Raw genomic sequence first — 14,219 nt, 5'->3', positions numbered from 1 at the left:
CCCCTGCGCTTTGGTAGGTGAAGTCTTAACCACTGGACTACAAGGGAAGTCCCTATTTTATATTTATATTTTGGAAGCAGAACTAAACAATCACTTAAGGAACACGAACCTTCCCCCAGGTTCAAAAAGATATACACATGTATATTACCCAAACATAAAAGAATAGCTTAGCTGAAGAAGATGAATGGAAAATTTAAATACTGTGAGAGCAGAATTCATCTTCATTTCAATATATATGCCAGTAAAATGGTGATTTAAAAAACATAAAACTTACCTGCTACTGAATTTGGCCGTGGCATAAGATAAAGAGGAATAGACTGTACTGACTGTGATAAAACTGTTTCCAAATTCCTCTCTGGGATCTTATTCAGACTATAGGTGGAAGCCGTCATGTTTTCATCTACTCGATATAAACAGGAATCCATGCTGGACTTTTGAGACTGCCAAGGCTTTACGTTTCCTCCAGATCCTAATTCTTTACTGCTTTCCCCAACGTATTTTGTGCGTTCCATGTTTTCAGAATAGCTTGTCAAGGTAGCTGAAGAAAAGAGTAAAGTGAATTAAAAAAGAAAACCAGACCTAGAGGTTAATCTGTTTACTACTCTCCAAATACATGACTAGATAATGACAATATTAGAAACATTATTTTAAAAAAGTTACTGATGATTTTATCTCCATCATGAGGTTTAAACAATTGAAACCAAAATATAACTCTGTCACACAGGTTCTCTCTCAAATATTTACTTTTAACAACTCTATTTGAATGAATTAAACAAATTCATATATCAGTGCTAAAGGGCCTACAAATAGGGCCTATAATGGTAAAAACTGTAGAATTTCATCAAAAGGGAATTTACATACTTTTCATGGATTGCTGGAGAGCCCTAGAGCTGTCAAAAAGATCTTTATACTCCTTTTATCCTATATTTTTCCTTCCTGGCCCTTTATATGAAACAAAGAATTAGAAAATGTAGAAACATTCCCTAAGTAGACGCTAATGTAGGAGAAAGAATCTGTCTAAATAAGGAAACACTACAAGGCCTGTTTTAAATTAAAAATTCATTTCATATATTTATCTTTCAGTCATAAATAGCCCAACGGATCCTAACCTTTTTGCCACCAAACACAATGTTATACCTTCCCCAATGAGATTTTATGGATTCTATAGCATACTGTATAATTTCTAAATATGTTCAGTGATAATATATAGGTGTAAATTTATATTATGTGTGTATGTGTCTGCATGAGTTCTTTTTAAACAGATGCATGCTTCTTTTCCTAATTTCTGGAAATTGTCTTATTACTTTAAAATATATTTAAACATTTTTCTTTCTGTAAAATTTGACTGAAGTATAATTTCATTTGGTGTAAAGATGTGGTGATTCAGCTGGCTTTTAATTCTCAGCTAGAAGCTTGGAGTTCACACAGCTGCTAGGGTCAGTATAATGAAAGCTGGAGAATGTAAAACTTCTGTTTCCCGGAAGACTTGTCTACATGTAAAGTGTCTGTTAGTTAACCCTTTGCCTTTCATGTTTTTTTTTGGTGGTGTGTCCCAGCAGAAGTTTTTATACTTAGGTCCCAAATCAGAGCTGGCTAAGATTCACTTGTATCTGTGAGGTCTTACCCTGGTATATATTCCAGAAATATACCCCTTTTCTCCAGATAAACCCTGAGCACATTCAGCAGGCTCCAAACACTGGAACACGACACCTTTAAAGGTCTGAGAAGGTAGTAATGGGTTTCACTATTTTCAATATTTCAAATAATTTGTAAGTAATAATATGTTTTCAAATGATTTATAAGTAATAATATGTTGACTAGTTACCTAAAACATCAAGCTTCTATAAACTTAGCTGCAATTATATCAAGGGTGATAACATTAGTTATCTCATGTTGAACAGAAATTTTGGAAGATATATATATGTATACATATCATACATATATATATATATATCATACGTATATATACATTTGATAAATAAAAAATGAGATGGAAACTATTGGATAATGAATAGAGTGATGCTGAAAATTTTTTCAAAAATACGGGGTCTGGGGCTTCCCTGGTGGCGCAGTAGTTGAGAGTCCGCCTGCCGATGCAGGGGACACGGGTTCATGCCCCGGTCCGGGAAGATCCCACATGCCATGGAGTGGCTGGGCCCGTGAGCCATGGCCACTGGGCCTGCGCGTCCGGAGCCTGTGCTCCGCAATGGGAGAGGCCACAACAGTGAGAGGCCCACGTACCGCAAAAAAACAAAAACAAAAACGGGGTCTATCAATAAAAATTATGAAAGTCCTCATTGGTGGTGAAAAGATTTGAGAAACGTTGAATTAATTCATGGTACAAAGAATTATTCAGTGGCCTATGGACCCTATTTTATCATTTAAATGATAAAGTTTACAATAAGGAAGGGCTTCTATGGTCATGGTATTTAAAAGTAAAGACAAGGAAGACATCCAGTTTCCTAGTGTGAGAAGAGCAGTGATGTCATTTTGCACTACAATTGTACTATCTTCATGAACCAAACCTGTTATTACATAGTTCACTTGTTTTTTAAGCCCAAAGTATCCCTTGCCCTTTTTCACTAGAGAGAAATGTATCTAGTCCCTGGCACACAGTATATGATCAACAAATATTTGTTGAGAAGATGAATAAATTAGTTTTATTGGATGCTCAATGGTCCAGAACCATTGGGGCACAGAAAGAGTGAAAACAGACAACTCACATAAAATACCAAAAGTAAAATTCTCTGGTTAACCATTCCCATTTAGGAATTTTGTACATTTTTGCTTCATTGATGCTTTTCACAGAATATGGTGACTTTTAGTTTATTTCATTCACTTATCTAGCCAATAAAATTTTATTGAGCAACTAGTATGTGTCAGACTACAGTGGTGAACAAGACAGGTCCTAAATCCTTAATCCCAGAAAAAGGACAATCCTATGGCAAAAGAGGCCACACACAGAAAAAATGAAGAATCACAAAATGAAATGCTATTTTTTTTTCTTGCGGTACGCGGGCCTCTCACTGTTGTGGCCTCTCCCGCTGCGGAGCACAGGCTCCGGACGCGCAGGCTCAGCGGCCATGGCTCACGGGCCCAGCCGCTCTGCAGCATGTGGGATCTTCCCAGACCGGGGCACGAACCCGTGTCCCCTGCATCGGCAGGCGGACTCTCAACCACTGCGCCACCAGGGAAGCCCTGAAATGCTATTTTTAATAACAACATGCTAATGTCTGCATATTAGTCAATTTTATGGATGCTCCTATTTTACTCAACCATTCCTCTATAGTGAGAACTTATCATACAACTTAAAGTCACCAAGGTGAATGAAGCACCAGAGAATGCAATGATATTTTGATTCATGTGGCTACTAAAAGTTTCAAAAGTCTAAAGCCCAAGCAGTCTATATGTCAGATATTGGCCTACATAAATTAAGCACCCCTATGTGCAAAGTTTCTATGAGTGGAGCTGAAGAGGAAGACATGGCCTCTCATTGAAAAATATACATATTTGTTTTCCACTAGACCTATTCTATCTCCATTTCAATTCTCTAGACCTAGTCGTTCCCAGGTGGAACAAAGAATAGTGGGAAATATGGAGCTGTAAGTAACTAAGGAGATTTTTCTGAGAATTTCTCCATTTTCCTTCCTTGATATAGAAAAATAAATTGCTACCTCAGTATAAAGAACTGCTTACATGGCATTTCTGTTTATATTGCCATATAGGCCAGGAAGATAGTGTGAGGAAGTAGGAATTACAGGCTTATAAACAGGCTCATTGTGAATAAAATTAGCTCCATATATTTAAAAGTTTCACTGAGGTACAATTTACATACCATAAAATGCACCCATAGTAAGTGTACATCGGTACAAGCACATTTGCTTGTCATCTATAATAATTAAAAACTGATAGTAGGGACTTCCTTGGTGGCACTGTCATTAGATTCCATGCTCCCAATGTAGGGGGCCTGGATTTGCTCCCTGATCCATGAACTAGATCCCACAGGCATGTCTCAACTAAGGAGCCTGCCTGCCGCAACTAAGGAGCCCATGTGCTGCAACTAAGGAGCCCTTGAGCCACAACTAAGGAGCCCATGAGCCACAACTAAGGAGCCTGCCTGCTGCAACCAAGACCCGACACAACCAAATAAATATTAAAAAGAAACTGATAGTAATAATTTTTATCTTGATTCACTACTTTGCTTTTGTTGATAAAGACTAAATTTTTAATGCTGGATAATAGTCTTAGGTCATCTGTTCTGAGAGAGAATTATTTTAGAACTATGCACTGTTTTATAATAATTAGGACCATGGGTTTTGTAGTTATAGAGACCTGAACTTGAATCTTAGCTTTGCCTCTTAATATCTATGTGATCTGGGACCAATTATTTTTGAATCTCAGTTTTCTAAGTCTAAGAAAGACTGTTATACTATTATGTAAGACAGAGTTAATTTACAGCTAGACTGGGCCAGCCCTACACTTATCTCTGGGGATGCCTGGAACTCTGGTACTAACTCGTAGCCAAGATAAGGTCAACTGGGATAACTAATGATTTATAATTTGCTGTTTAAAGTTTGAAACTCCCCTGGTAGCAACCAGGTCTAGTTGTTTATTGACAGCTTACACCTGGACTACTTGGACAGTCTGGCTTAGCTATGTGACCAGAGGGGCATAAAAAGCTTCACTGTAAACTTCTGGGGAGCTCTCCTGAAACCAAGATTCCTTATACAAATCTCGGTGATTTATACTCTGGGGACAGGCACATCCTATTTGATTAAGAATGAACCTGGATATATATGGAATCTAAAAAACCAAAAATGGTCCTGAAGAACCTAGGGGCAGGACAGGAATAAAGACGCAGATGTAGAGAATGGACTTAAGGACACGGGGAGGGGGAAGGGTAAGCTGGGACGAAGAGAGAGAGTGGCATGGACATATATACACTACCAAATGTAAAATAGATAGCTAGTGGGAAGCAGCCGCATAGCACAGTGAGATCAGCTCAGTGCTTTGTGACCACCTAGAATGGTGGGATGTGGGGGTGGGAGGGAGACGCAAGAGGGAGGAGATATGGGGATATATGTATATGTATAGCTGATTCACTTTGTTATACAGCAGCACCTAACAACAATGTAAACCAATTATACTCCAATAAAGATGTTAAAAAGAAAAAAAGAACCTGGAGAGCTGCACTTGGCAATGGATCCTCGGTGCTCGCCCGCATTCTCTTTCGCCTGCTGTACTGTATCTTTACTAAAAGCTTTTTGTAAGCATTTTTCTGTGGAGTCTTATGTACCCTTTCAATTATCTGATCCTGTGAAACCTTTACAACTATTTTCTTATAAGATGATTGTAAGGATTAAGTAATGGTACCCGCCTCGTACTTTGTACTCAATCAACGGTTGTTGTTACTATTATTATTATTGTTATATTAGGTCAATTATGCAAGAGAAATGCTCTGTTTGGTCTCCTTGATCAATTTAATAGGCAGTATCTAGACTTCTTTAACATATATGCCCTGCCATATAAATATAACGCTATAGCTACCAAAAATTTATTAGTGCTAAGTAAGTAGAAGGTGGGAAGGATGACAGAGTCACTAGCACAATAACTGGAGACACTTAGCAGTGAAGATACAATTGCACATTTCTGAAAACAGGTTGGAGAAAATATAAAAAAATAACTCAAATTATCTAATGTTCAAGTTTATGACTCAGGGAGGTGATTTTTTTTTTTTTTTTTTTTTTTTTTTTTGCGGTACGCGGGCCTCTCACTGTTGTGGCCTCTCCCGTTGCGGAGCACAGGCTCTGGATGCGCAGGCTCAGCGGCCATGGCTCACGGGCCCAGCCGCTCCGCGGCATATGGGATCCTCCCAGACCGGGGCACGAACCCGTATCCCCTGCATCAGCAGGCGGACTCTCAACCACTGCGCCACCAGGGAGGCCCCAGGGAGGTGATTTTTTAAACGTGAAAATTTGCATCAAAAAATGAACATACAACATCCTACTGGAATATATGTTACTAAACGAACAAAGGTCTTTGATTAGGAGTTTCTGATTTTGCTTTTTAGTTACTAATGTGAAATACTAGGAAAACATAATCACTGAACAATGAGTAAAGCTGTAGATGTTTCATCTTCCTAGGTGTTAAGTGATATCAGGCTAAAGGATATAAGAACAAATTTGGCAATAAATCAGAACCTAAAGAAAAAAAATCCTGAGATTTGATTAAAAGAGGGAATTCAAGAATTATACCTTTCTGGGACTTTCCTGGAGGCACAGTGGTTAAGAATCTGCCTGCCAATGCAGGGGACACAGGTTTGATCCCTGGTCCGGGAAGATCCCACATGCCATGGAGCAACTAAGCCCGTGCACCACAACTACTGAGCCTGTGCTCTAGAGCCTGCGAGCCAAAACTACTGAGCCCGAGTGCCACAACTACTGAAGCCTGCACGCCTAGAGCCCGTTCTCCGCAACAAGAGAAGCCACAGCAATATGAAGCCCACGCACTGCAATGAAGAGTAGCCCCCGCTCACCGCAACTAGAGAAAGCCCGTGTGCAGCAACGAAGACCCAGTGTAGCCAAAAATAATAAAGAAACAAATAAATTTTAAAAAAAGGAAATTTAAAAAGAATTATACCCTTCTGAAAGGAACTGTGATCTCCAGATAAACAAAAGGCAAGAAACATGCCTAAATGGATCCATGTTTAAATTCATTTTGCTATGTAACACTATACCAAAATAGCCCATTATTAAAACTTAACATGAAAACTGAATAGGATATAAAAATGATGTATATCTCACGGAGTTTATGATTATCAAGATTTTTGTGAAGCTATGTAGGAGCTTATATATAAGCTAATAGGAGATTATATGTAGTTGGTGGTATCTAACTAGCCACATATATAAGACCATTATACCATTTAAGTTATACCAATAAAATAAAACAGTAACAAATATGGGGGCTTCCCTGGTGGCACAGTGGTTGAGAGTCCGCCTGCTGATGCAGGGGACACGGGTTCGTGCCCCGGTCCAGGAAGATCCCACATGCCACGGAGCGGCTGGGCCCGTGAGCCATGGTCGCTGAACCTGCGCGTCCAGAGCCTGTGTCCAGAGCCTGTGCTCCGCAACGGTAGAGGCCACAACAGTGAGAGGCCCGTGTACCGCAAAAAAAAAAAAAAAGTGACAAATATGAAATTACATTGTAAATACCTGACAATCATGTCAGTGACATTTTACCACATATTTAAGAAAGGTTGTGAGTTTGAGGAAAGGGAAGCTATGACTGGAACAGAGAATGCTTTCTGTGGTAAAAATTAAATTACATCTGGGGTGAATCTAGACCACATAAAATCTAAGAAGTTACAGTTATTTACAACCTTTTAGAATCTGAGAGAGGAACTTTTTACATTAACAATACTTAAAAATTCAGGAACTCTGTATTTCTAGTATTCTGATTCTTATAACTAGAATTCTACATATTTTGGCATGCTGTAAGAGTGATACAGTAGGCATCACTAAAATTGATTGCTATAATTACAAAATGTAATCATAAGGAATTCACACTGAACTGACTGATATATAAATAAATCAAAAATAGATAATTTAAATAAATACATTTAATAACTTTTGTGCTTTTCGCTGACGGGGCAAGATTTAAATATGAAACACTAATAAACAACAGTCTATCTTGGAAGTTTTTGTTTGAAATAATATAAGCAATATTTAATTTGGAAAAGCAGATGTTTCTATAATCAGCGGGGAAAATACTTGAAACATATTTAACAGTTAAGGTAGGCTAGCCTTGAGATTTCCAAGGTAATAACAATATCTTTGACTATTATTACTTATGCCATATACAATTTTCTTCCAAATCAGACTGCAGTGAAAAAAAACTAAAGGGAAACAAGTCATTTCTCAAGATAAGCTGCTCACATATAATTTGATAATTACTCTATAGTCTTATGTAATTTTAGGAACAGACATTATTCTCTTTCTTCTCTCATTATTTTGCAAGTAAATCTGTTTCAGTATTTATACACATTAAAGAATGGAAGTTCATTATTCTTCAAATTAGCTCTCTTATCCACAAAGGCACTTATATTTACAAGGAACACAATTTTGGAAATTTATCAGAAAAAAAAATGAGGAACACTGTCTGCTATAAGTCAAAGCAGGATCTCATTTTTAATTTTCAGAACATTATGAACATTTATTCTGATCACTCACTGACATGTTAAGCTTCCACTTTGAAAGGTAACTACTTGTAAACGGATTTTATCCAATCTGTCAGCACCATGCCTTCTGCTTGGATGAATGTATTTCTAAAGCTATTTTTTTTTATGTATGGCAGAATAGATGATATGCAGTTACAGACACTCTAATAAGATTGAAAGAAGAACCCAGGAAGAGGTTTGGCTGGGATTATAAAAGTCACTGGGCCAAAATGAATCATAAAGAGAATTTAAGAGAATAAGATTAGTTGATGGAGAATTCTAATCTCTATTATTTATTAAAAATTTAATAAAGTTCCATCTTGTACCCAATGGTCACTCTAAACACTCTAAACACCTGTCAAAAAAGTAAAGTGCCAGGTCAGTCCCTTATGCCCTATCCTTCCACACTTAAGCTTTCTTTCCTTTGAGCACCTACTATGCTACCATATGTCAGTCACTGGACTAGGTGCTACAGATACGGATGAATAAGACACAATTTTGGCTAACAAGAAACAGTCTAATGGTGAAAAGCAGGCTCCAAAAGTAATTATAATACCATGTGTTAAATGTAACGATACAGATATGCACAGGTATTACTGGGAACATGGAATAATAATATGTATTGGATAGGAGGTGGAGTGGAGAAGTGAAGAGAGGTAGTGGTAGTAGTGGTGACAGAATACTCAAGGTGAATCTTAAAAAAATATGTAGGAGTTAGTCAAATTTAAGAGGGAGAGAGGAGATTACAAGGCAGAATGCTCAATATGAGCAAAAGCATAGAGATGAAAAAATGAATGTGTCAGGTAACAACAAAATCTAAAGTTGCCAGAATAATATATACAAGGCCGGAAGTAGTGGGCTTGAAGGCTGGAGAAATTGGCTGCAGTCAGATCAGGAGAGCCTGGCCTTTATCTGCTAGGTAAATGGGAGCCAAAGGAGTGATCTGATCAGATTTGAATTTCAGGTAGTTCACTTCATCTTATAGATAACAGAATCAAAATAGTAATTGTTTTTCAGTTAATTCACTTTAGTGGCTGTGTGAAAAACAGACTTAGGACAAGGCAAAAAATGCAGAGAGAACAGTTAGATTTGTATTAATCTAGGTCTAAGATAATGCGGACTATCAAGGCAATGCTAGGAAAGATGAAAAAACAATACAGGGATGAGAAATACAGGGGGAAGGAAGGTGGGAAGGACTCTCCTCTTGGCTTTCTAGCTTGGGTTCCTGGGTAGGTAGTGATGTCATTATAAGAGAATATTTTGGACAAGTTTTTGCAAATAAATTTGGAAGAGAAACTATTACTAAGGAAAACACATTCAGAAAGAAAAAGAAAAAATTTTAAGTCCTATAGTATTAAATACACTGAAATAGTAGTTTAAAAAATCGACATAAAGAAAATAACAGGTCTGAAATATTTTAATGGCAGGTTCTACTAAATAGTTCAGAAACAGGTAATTCCAATTTTCTATAAACTATTTCAGAGGTTAGGAAAAGAGGTCAATTTTCATCATATTTTATCTATCTATGTATTTTATTTAGTTAAAATATTTAGCTATTTAATGATAATATCTTCATAATGACTTCTCATATAAAGTAATCACAAATTAGAAATTATTATGTTACATACTGAGGCTATATAAAATTATTAGACATGAATCCTGCCTTTTTGGAGCTTTATATTACGTTTTAAAATCAGGAAATGTGAGTCCTCCAACTTTGTTCTCCATTTTCAAAATTGTTTTGATTATTTGGGGTCCTTTGAGATTTCACAAGAATTTTAGAATGGGTGTTTCTATTTCTGCAAAGAACATTGTTGGGATTATGATAGGGATTTCAATGATTCTGCAGATTGCTTTGAGAAATATTATCATTTTAACAATATCAGTCTTCCAATCCATGAACACAGAATATATTTCCAATTATTTAAGTCTTTTAAAATTTCTTTAGCAATGTTTTGTAGTGTTTAGTGTACATGCCTTTTGCCTCCTTGGTTAAATTTATTCCTAAGTATTTTATTCTTTTTGATGCTACTGTAATGGAATTGCTTTCTTTTATTTTTTTTGGTTATCCATTGTTAGGGTATAGAAATGCAACTGGTTTTTTGTGGGTTTTTTTTTTGTGGTAGGCGGGCCTCTCACTGTTGTGGCCTCTCCCATTGCGGAGCACAGGCTCCGGACGCACAGGCTCAGCGGCCATGGCTCATGGACTTAGCCGCTCCGCGGCATGTGGGATCTTCCCAGACTGGGGCACGAACCCGTGTCAGCAGGCGGACTCTCAACCACTGCGCCACCAGGGAAGCCCGCAACTGGTTTTTGTATGTTGATTTTGTATCCTGTAACTTTGCTGTAAAAATATTTTTTTTATCAACTCATTATTTATTTAAAGTGAATAAATTCACATGTTGATGTATATTCATTTAAGTACTAGAGATATGCTTAGTTGACATGGCATTAAAATATCTGCAATAACATCTAAACAAATAAATATTTTGATTTGATAACCTTTAGAAGGAAGCCAAATGAGGAAAAAATATTTCATTGTCTTTATTCCTTTATCGTTTCCACTTTCCTAGCCTCTTCAGCTTCTGTCATTTGTTGACTAGCCTCTCCTCACCCCTTCCTTGAAACTTTTATCTTCCTTGGCACTGGTAACATTATACTGCCCCAATTTTTCTCCTATCTGTCTGACTACCCTTTTTCTGTATCTACTGGCTCATTCTCACACCTCTCACCCCCTGCTCAATTTGAACGTGCCCTAAGATTCTGTGCTCAGTCTTCTTTTCTTCTCTTTGCATTTCTTTGTCTTCAGATTCTTCTTTTCCCAAAACTTTGCTCACTTCCATGTGACTGACTCCCCTTAACAAGTATACAACAGGCAATAATACGAAGAACTGAGAACCACCAAGAAACTACTAGTTCAGTGAGGGATAAACATTTTCTGAACCACTTCTTTTTTTTTTTTTTTTTTTTTTTTTTTTTTTTTTTTTTTTTTTTTGCGGTACGCGGGCCTCTCATTGTTGTGGCCTCTCCCGTTGCGGAGCACAGGCTCCGGACGCGCAGGCTCAGCGGCCATGGCTCACGGGCCCAGCCGCTCCGCGGCATATGGGATCCTCCCAGACCGGGGCACGAACCCGTATCCCCTGCATCGGCAGGCGGACTCTCAACCACTGCGCCACCAGGGAGGCCCCTGAACCACTTCTGTTGGCAGACAGATGATGCATGTGAATTTACAAGAAGAAGTAGAAAGAACTTTTTTCTATCAGATATTATCTTTAAAGGACTGGTTAAGCAGGGAGGGATACCTCTCATTTTGTTTACCCTTTATGTCTCTCTCCTGTATCATTAAAAAGAAAAGGACACATTTTATACATACACCTCAGTAACTAAAAAGCAGAATTTTTAAAAACCTGAGCTTGTGTAATTATTTTAAAAAGAAAAAAAGACACAAAATGATTTCTTTTTTAATGATTAATATAAAAACCAACTTACCAATGATACCGCTATCTCTGCTTTCAAGGGTGGAGGTTGGACTAGTGACAGCCCCATAGCTGCCATCCTTGGCAGTTGCATTTGTACTGACTTGTGGGAGAGTGGAGCAGGGGCTACTGGCTGGTGGAGAGGCAGTGCTGCTAGTCAAGGTGGAACAGGGACTTATCCTCTGGGTGATTGCTGAGGTCTGAAAAATTGAAATGAAAAATGAGATAAACTTATCAGCTGTTAAAGTAAAATATATCTTATGGTAAAACACATGCTTTGATAAGAAAAAGAAAAAAATCCACATGCACAACTTTTACATCTATTAGGTTCTGTTTGTTTTTGCCTTCCGGGATAAAGCATTCTGTGTTCTATAATTAAGGTGAAACTTGATAAATTTAACATGAGCAGAGACTGGCCTGTTTTTCTGCCTAGGAAACTCACAGTGACAAGTAGTCTTTATCACTGCTATGAACTAATAGACGAATTTATTAATCACAAATTTTTCTTGCTATTTTCAATCGAAATTTTTCTGAAGGCTTGGAACTTTTTCTTGCTAATAATTTTCTTTGGATAGAAAAAAAATATCTCTGCAGCCAAGGAGAAATAAAAATAAAGTTCTTAATGCAAATAAATGGGTTTTTTTTGATACACAGGTGGCTGCTCAGAGACAATAAATGAATGGAGAGAAAATGACTTATCTAAAAGTTTGTCAAATAAAATAGATCAAACAATATTAATTTAATACAAAATGAAATAATTTCTCTGTAGAAATTGATTACAGACTGAGATCACTGAGTGATTCTTACACCTAAAGTTACCTCCTTTTCACATTTTTGATGGGAAGTAATGAATAATCACCAAAAAGACTGATGGTAGTATATTCTGGTTTACCTAATTTAATGATAATCGCTTTTCTTTAGCTCCTTCTACCCAAATAAATAAATGAAATAATGAATGAAAGTCTATGTTTTCTCAAACACTCAAGAAATGTTATCCTACCCTGATACCAAAACCAGACAAAGATGTCACAAAGAAAGAAAACTATAGGCCAATATCACTGATGAACATAGATGCAAAAATCCTCAACAAAATACTAGCAAACAGAATCCAACAGCACATTAAAAGGATCATACACCATGATCAAGTGGAGTTTATCCCAGGAATGGAAGGATTCTTCAATGTATGCAAATCAATCAATGTGATAAACCATATTAACAAACTGAAGGAGAAAAACCATATGATCATCTGAATAGATGCAAAAACAGCGTTCGACAAAATTCAACACCCATTTATGATAAGAACCCTCCAGAAAGTATGCAGAGAGGGAACTTACCTCACCATAATAAAGGCCATATATGACAAACCCACAGCCAACATCGTTCTCAATGGTGAAAAATGGAAACTATTTCCTCTAAGATCAGGAACAAGACAAGGTTGCCCACTCTCACCACTCTTATTCAACATAGTTTTGGAAGTTTTAGCCACAGCAATCAGAGAAGAAAAAGAATAAAAGGAATCCAAATTGGAAAAGAAGAAGTAAAGCTGTCACTGTTTGCAGATGACATGATACTATACGTAGAGAATCCTAAAGATTCTACCAGAAAACTACTAGAGCTAATCAATGAATTTCGTAGAGTACCAGGATACAAAATTAATGCACAGAAATCTCTTGCATTCCTATACACTAATGATGAAAAATCTGAAAGAGATATTAAAGAAACACTCCCATTTACCACTGCAACAAAAAGAATAAAATACCTAGGAATAAACCTACCTAAGGAGACAAAAGACCTGTATGCAGAAAGCTATAAGACACCGATGAAAGAAATTAAAGATGATACAAACAGATGGAGAGATATACCATGTTCTTGGATTGGAAGAATCACACTGTGAAAATGACTATACTACCCAAAGCAATCTACAGATTCAGTACAATCCCTATCAAGCTACCAATGGCATTTTTCACAGAACTAGAACAAAAAAATTCACGATTTGTGTGGAAACACCAAAGACCCCAAAGAGCCAAAGCAATCTTGAGAAAGAAAAATGGAGGTGGAGGAATTAGGCTCCCTGACTTCAGAGTATACTACAAAGCTACAGTCAGCAAGACAGTAATGGTACTGGCACAAAAAGAGAAATATAGATCAATGGAACAGGATAGAGAGCCCAGAGATAAACCCACACACATTTGGTCACTTTATTTTTCATAAAGGAGGCAAGAATATACAGTGGAGAAAAGACAGCCTCTTCAATAAGTGGTGCTGGGAAAACTGGACAGCTCGATGCAAAAGAATGAAATTAGAACATTCCCTAACACCATACACAAAAATAAACTCAAAATGGATTAAAGACCGAAATGTAAGGCCAGACACTATCAAACTCTTAGAGGAAAACATAGGCAGAACACTCTATGACATAAATCACAGCAAGATACTTTTTGACCCACCTCCTAGTGAAACGGAAATAAAAACAAAAATAAACATATGGGACCTAATGAAACCTAAAGGCTTTTGCACAGCAAAGGAAA

At 37.2% G+C, this 14,219-nt stretch overlaps 1 protein-coding gene across 3 annotated transcripts in view; it reads right to left on the bottom strand.

Moving 5' to 3' along the window:
• Window positions 1–14,219, bottom strand: part of TANC2 (tetratricopeptide repeat, ankyrin repeat and coiled-coil containing 2) — a gene marked incomplete at its 5' end in the record, with an annotated part of 320,220 nt that overhangs the window by 124,965 nt on the left and 181,036 nt on the right. For all 3 annotated transcript variants that reach the window (XM_079726110.1, XM_079726111.1, XM_079726112.1), the window contains 2 exons: window positions 275–538; window positions 11,705–11,891. In XM_079726110.1, the coding sequence (XP_079582236.1) occupies window positions 275–538; window positions 11,705–11,891 (451 nt within the window). The remainder of the gene's footprint in view (window positions 1–274; window positions 539–11,704; window positions 11,892–14,219) is intronic.

Source organism: Hyperoodon ampullatus, assembly GCF_949752795.1.
Source record: "Hyperoodon ampullatus genome assembly, chromosome: 19".
NCBI lineage: Eukaryota > Metazoa > Chordata > Mammalia > Artiodactyla > Ziphiidae > Hyperoodon > Hyperoodon ampullatus.
The sequence above is the reverse complement of the archived record's forward strand: the minus strand, read 5'-3'. Positions and strand labels throughout refer to the sequence as shown.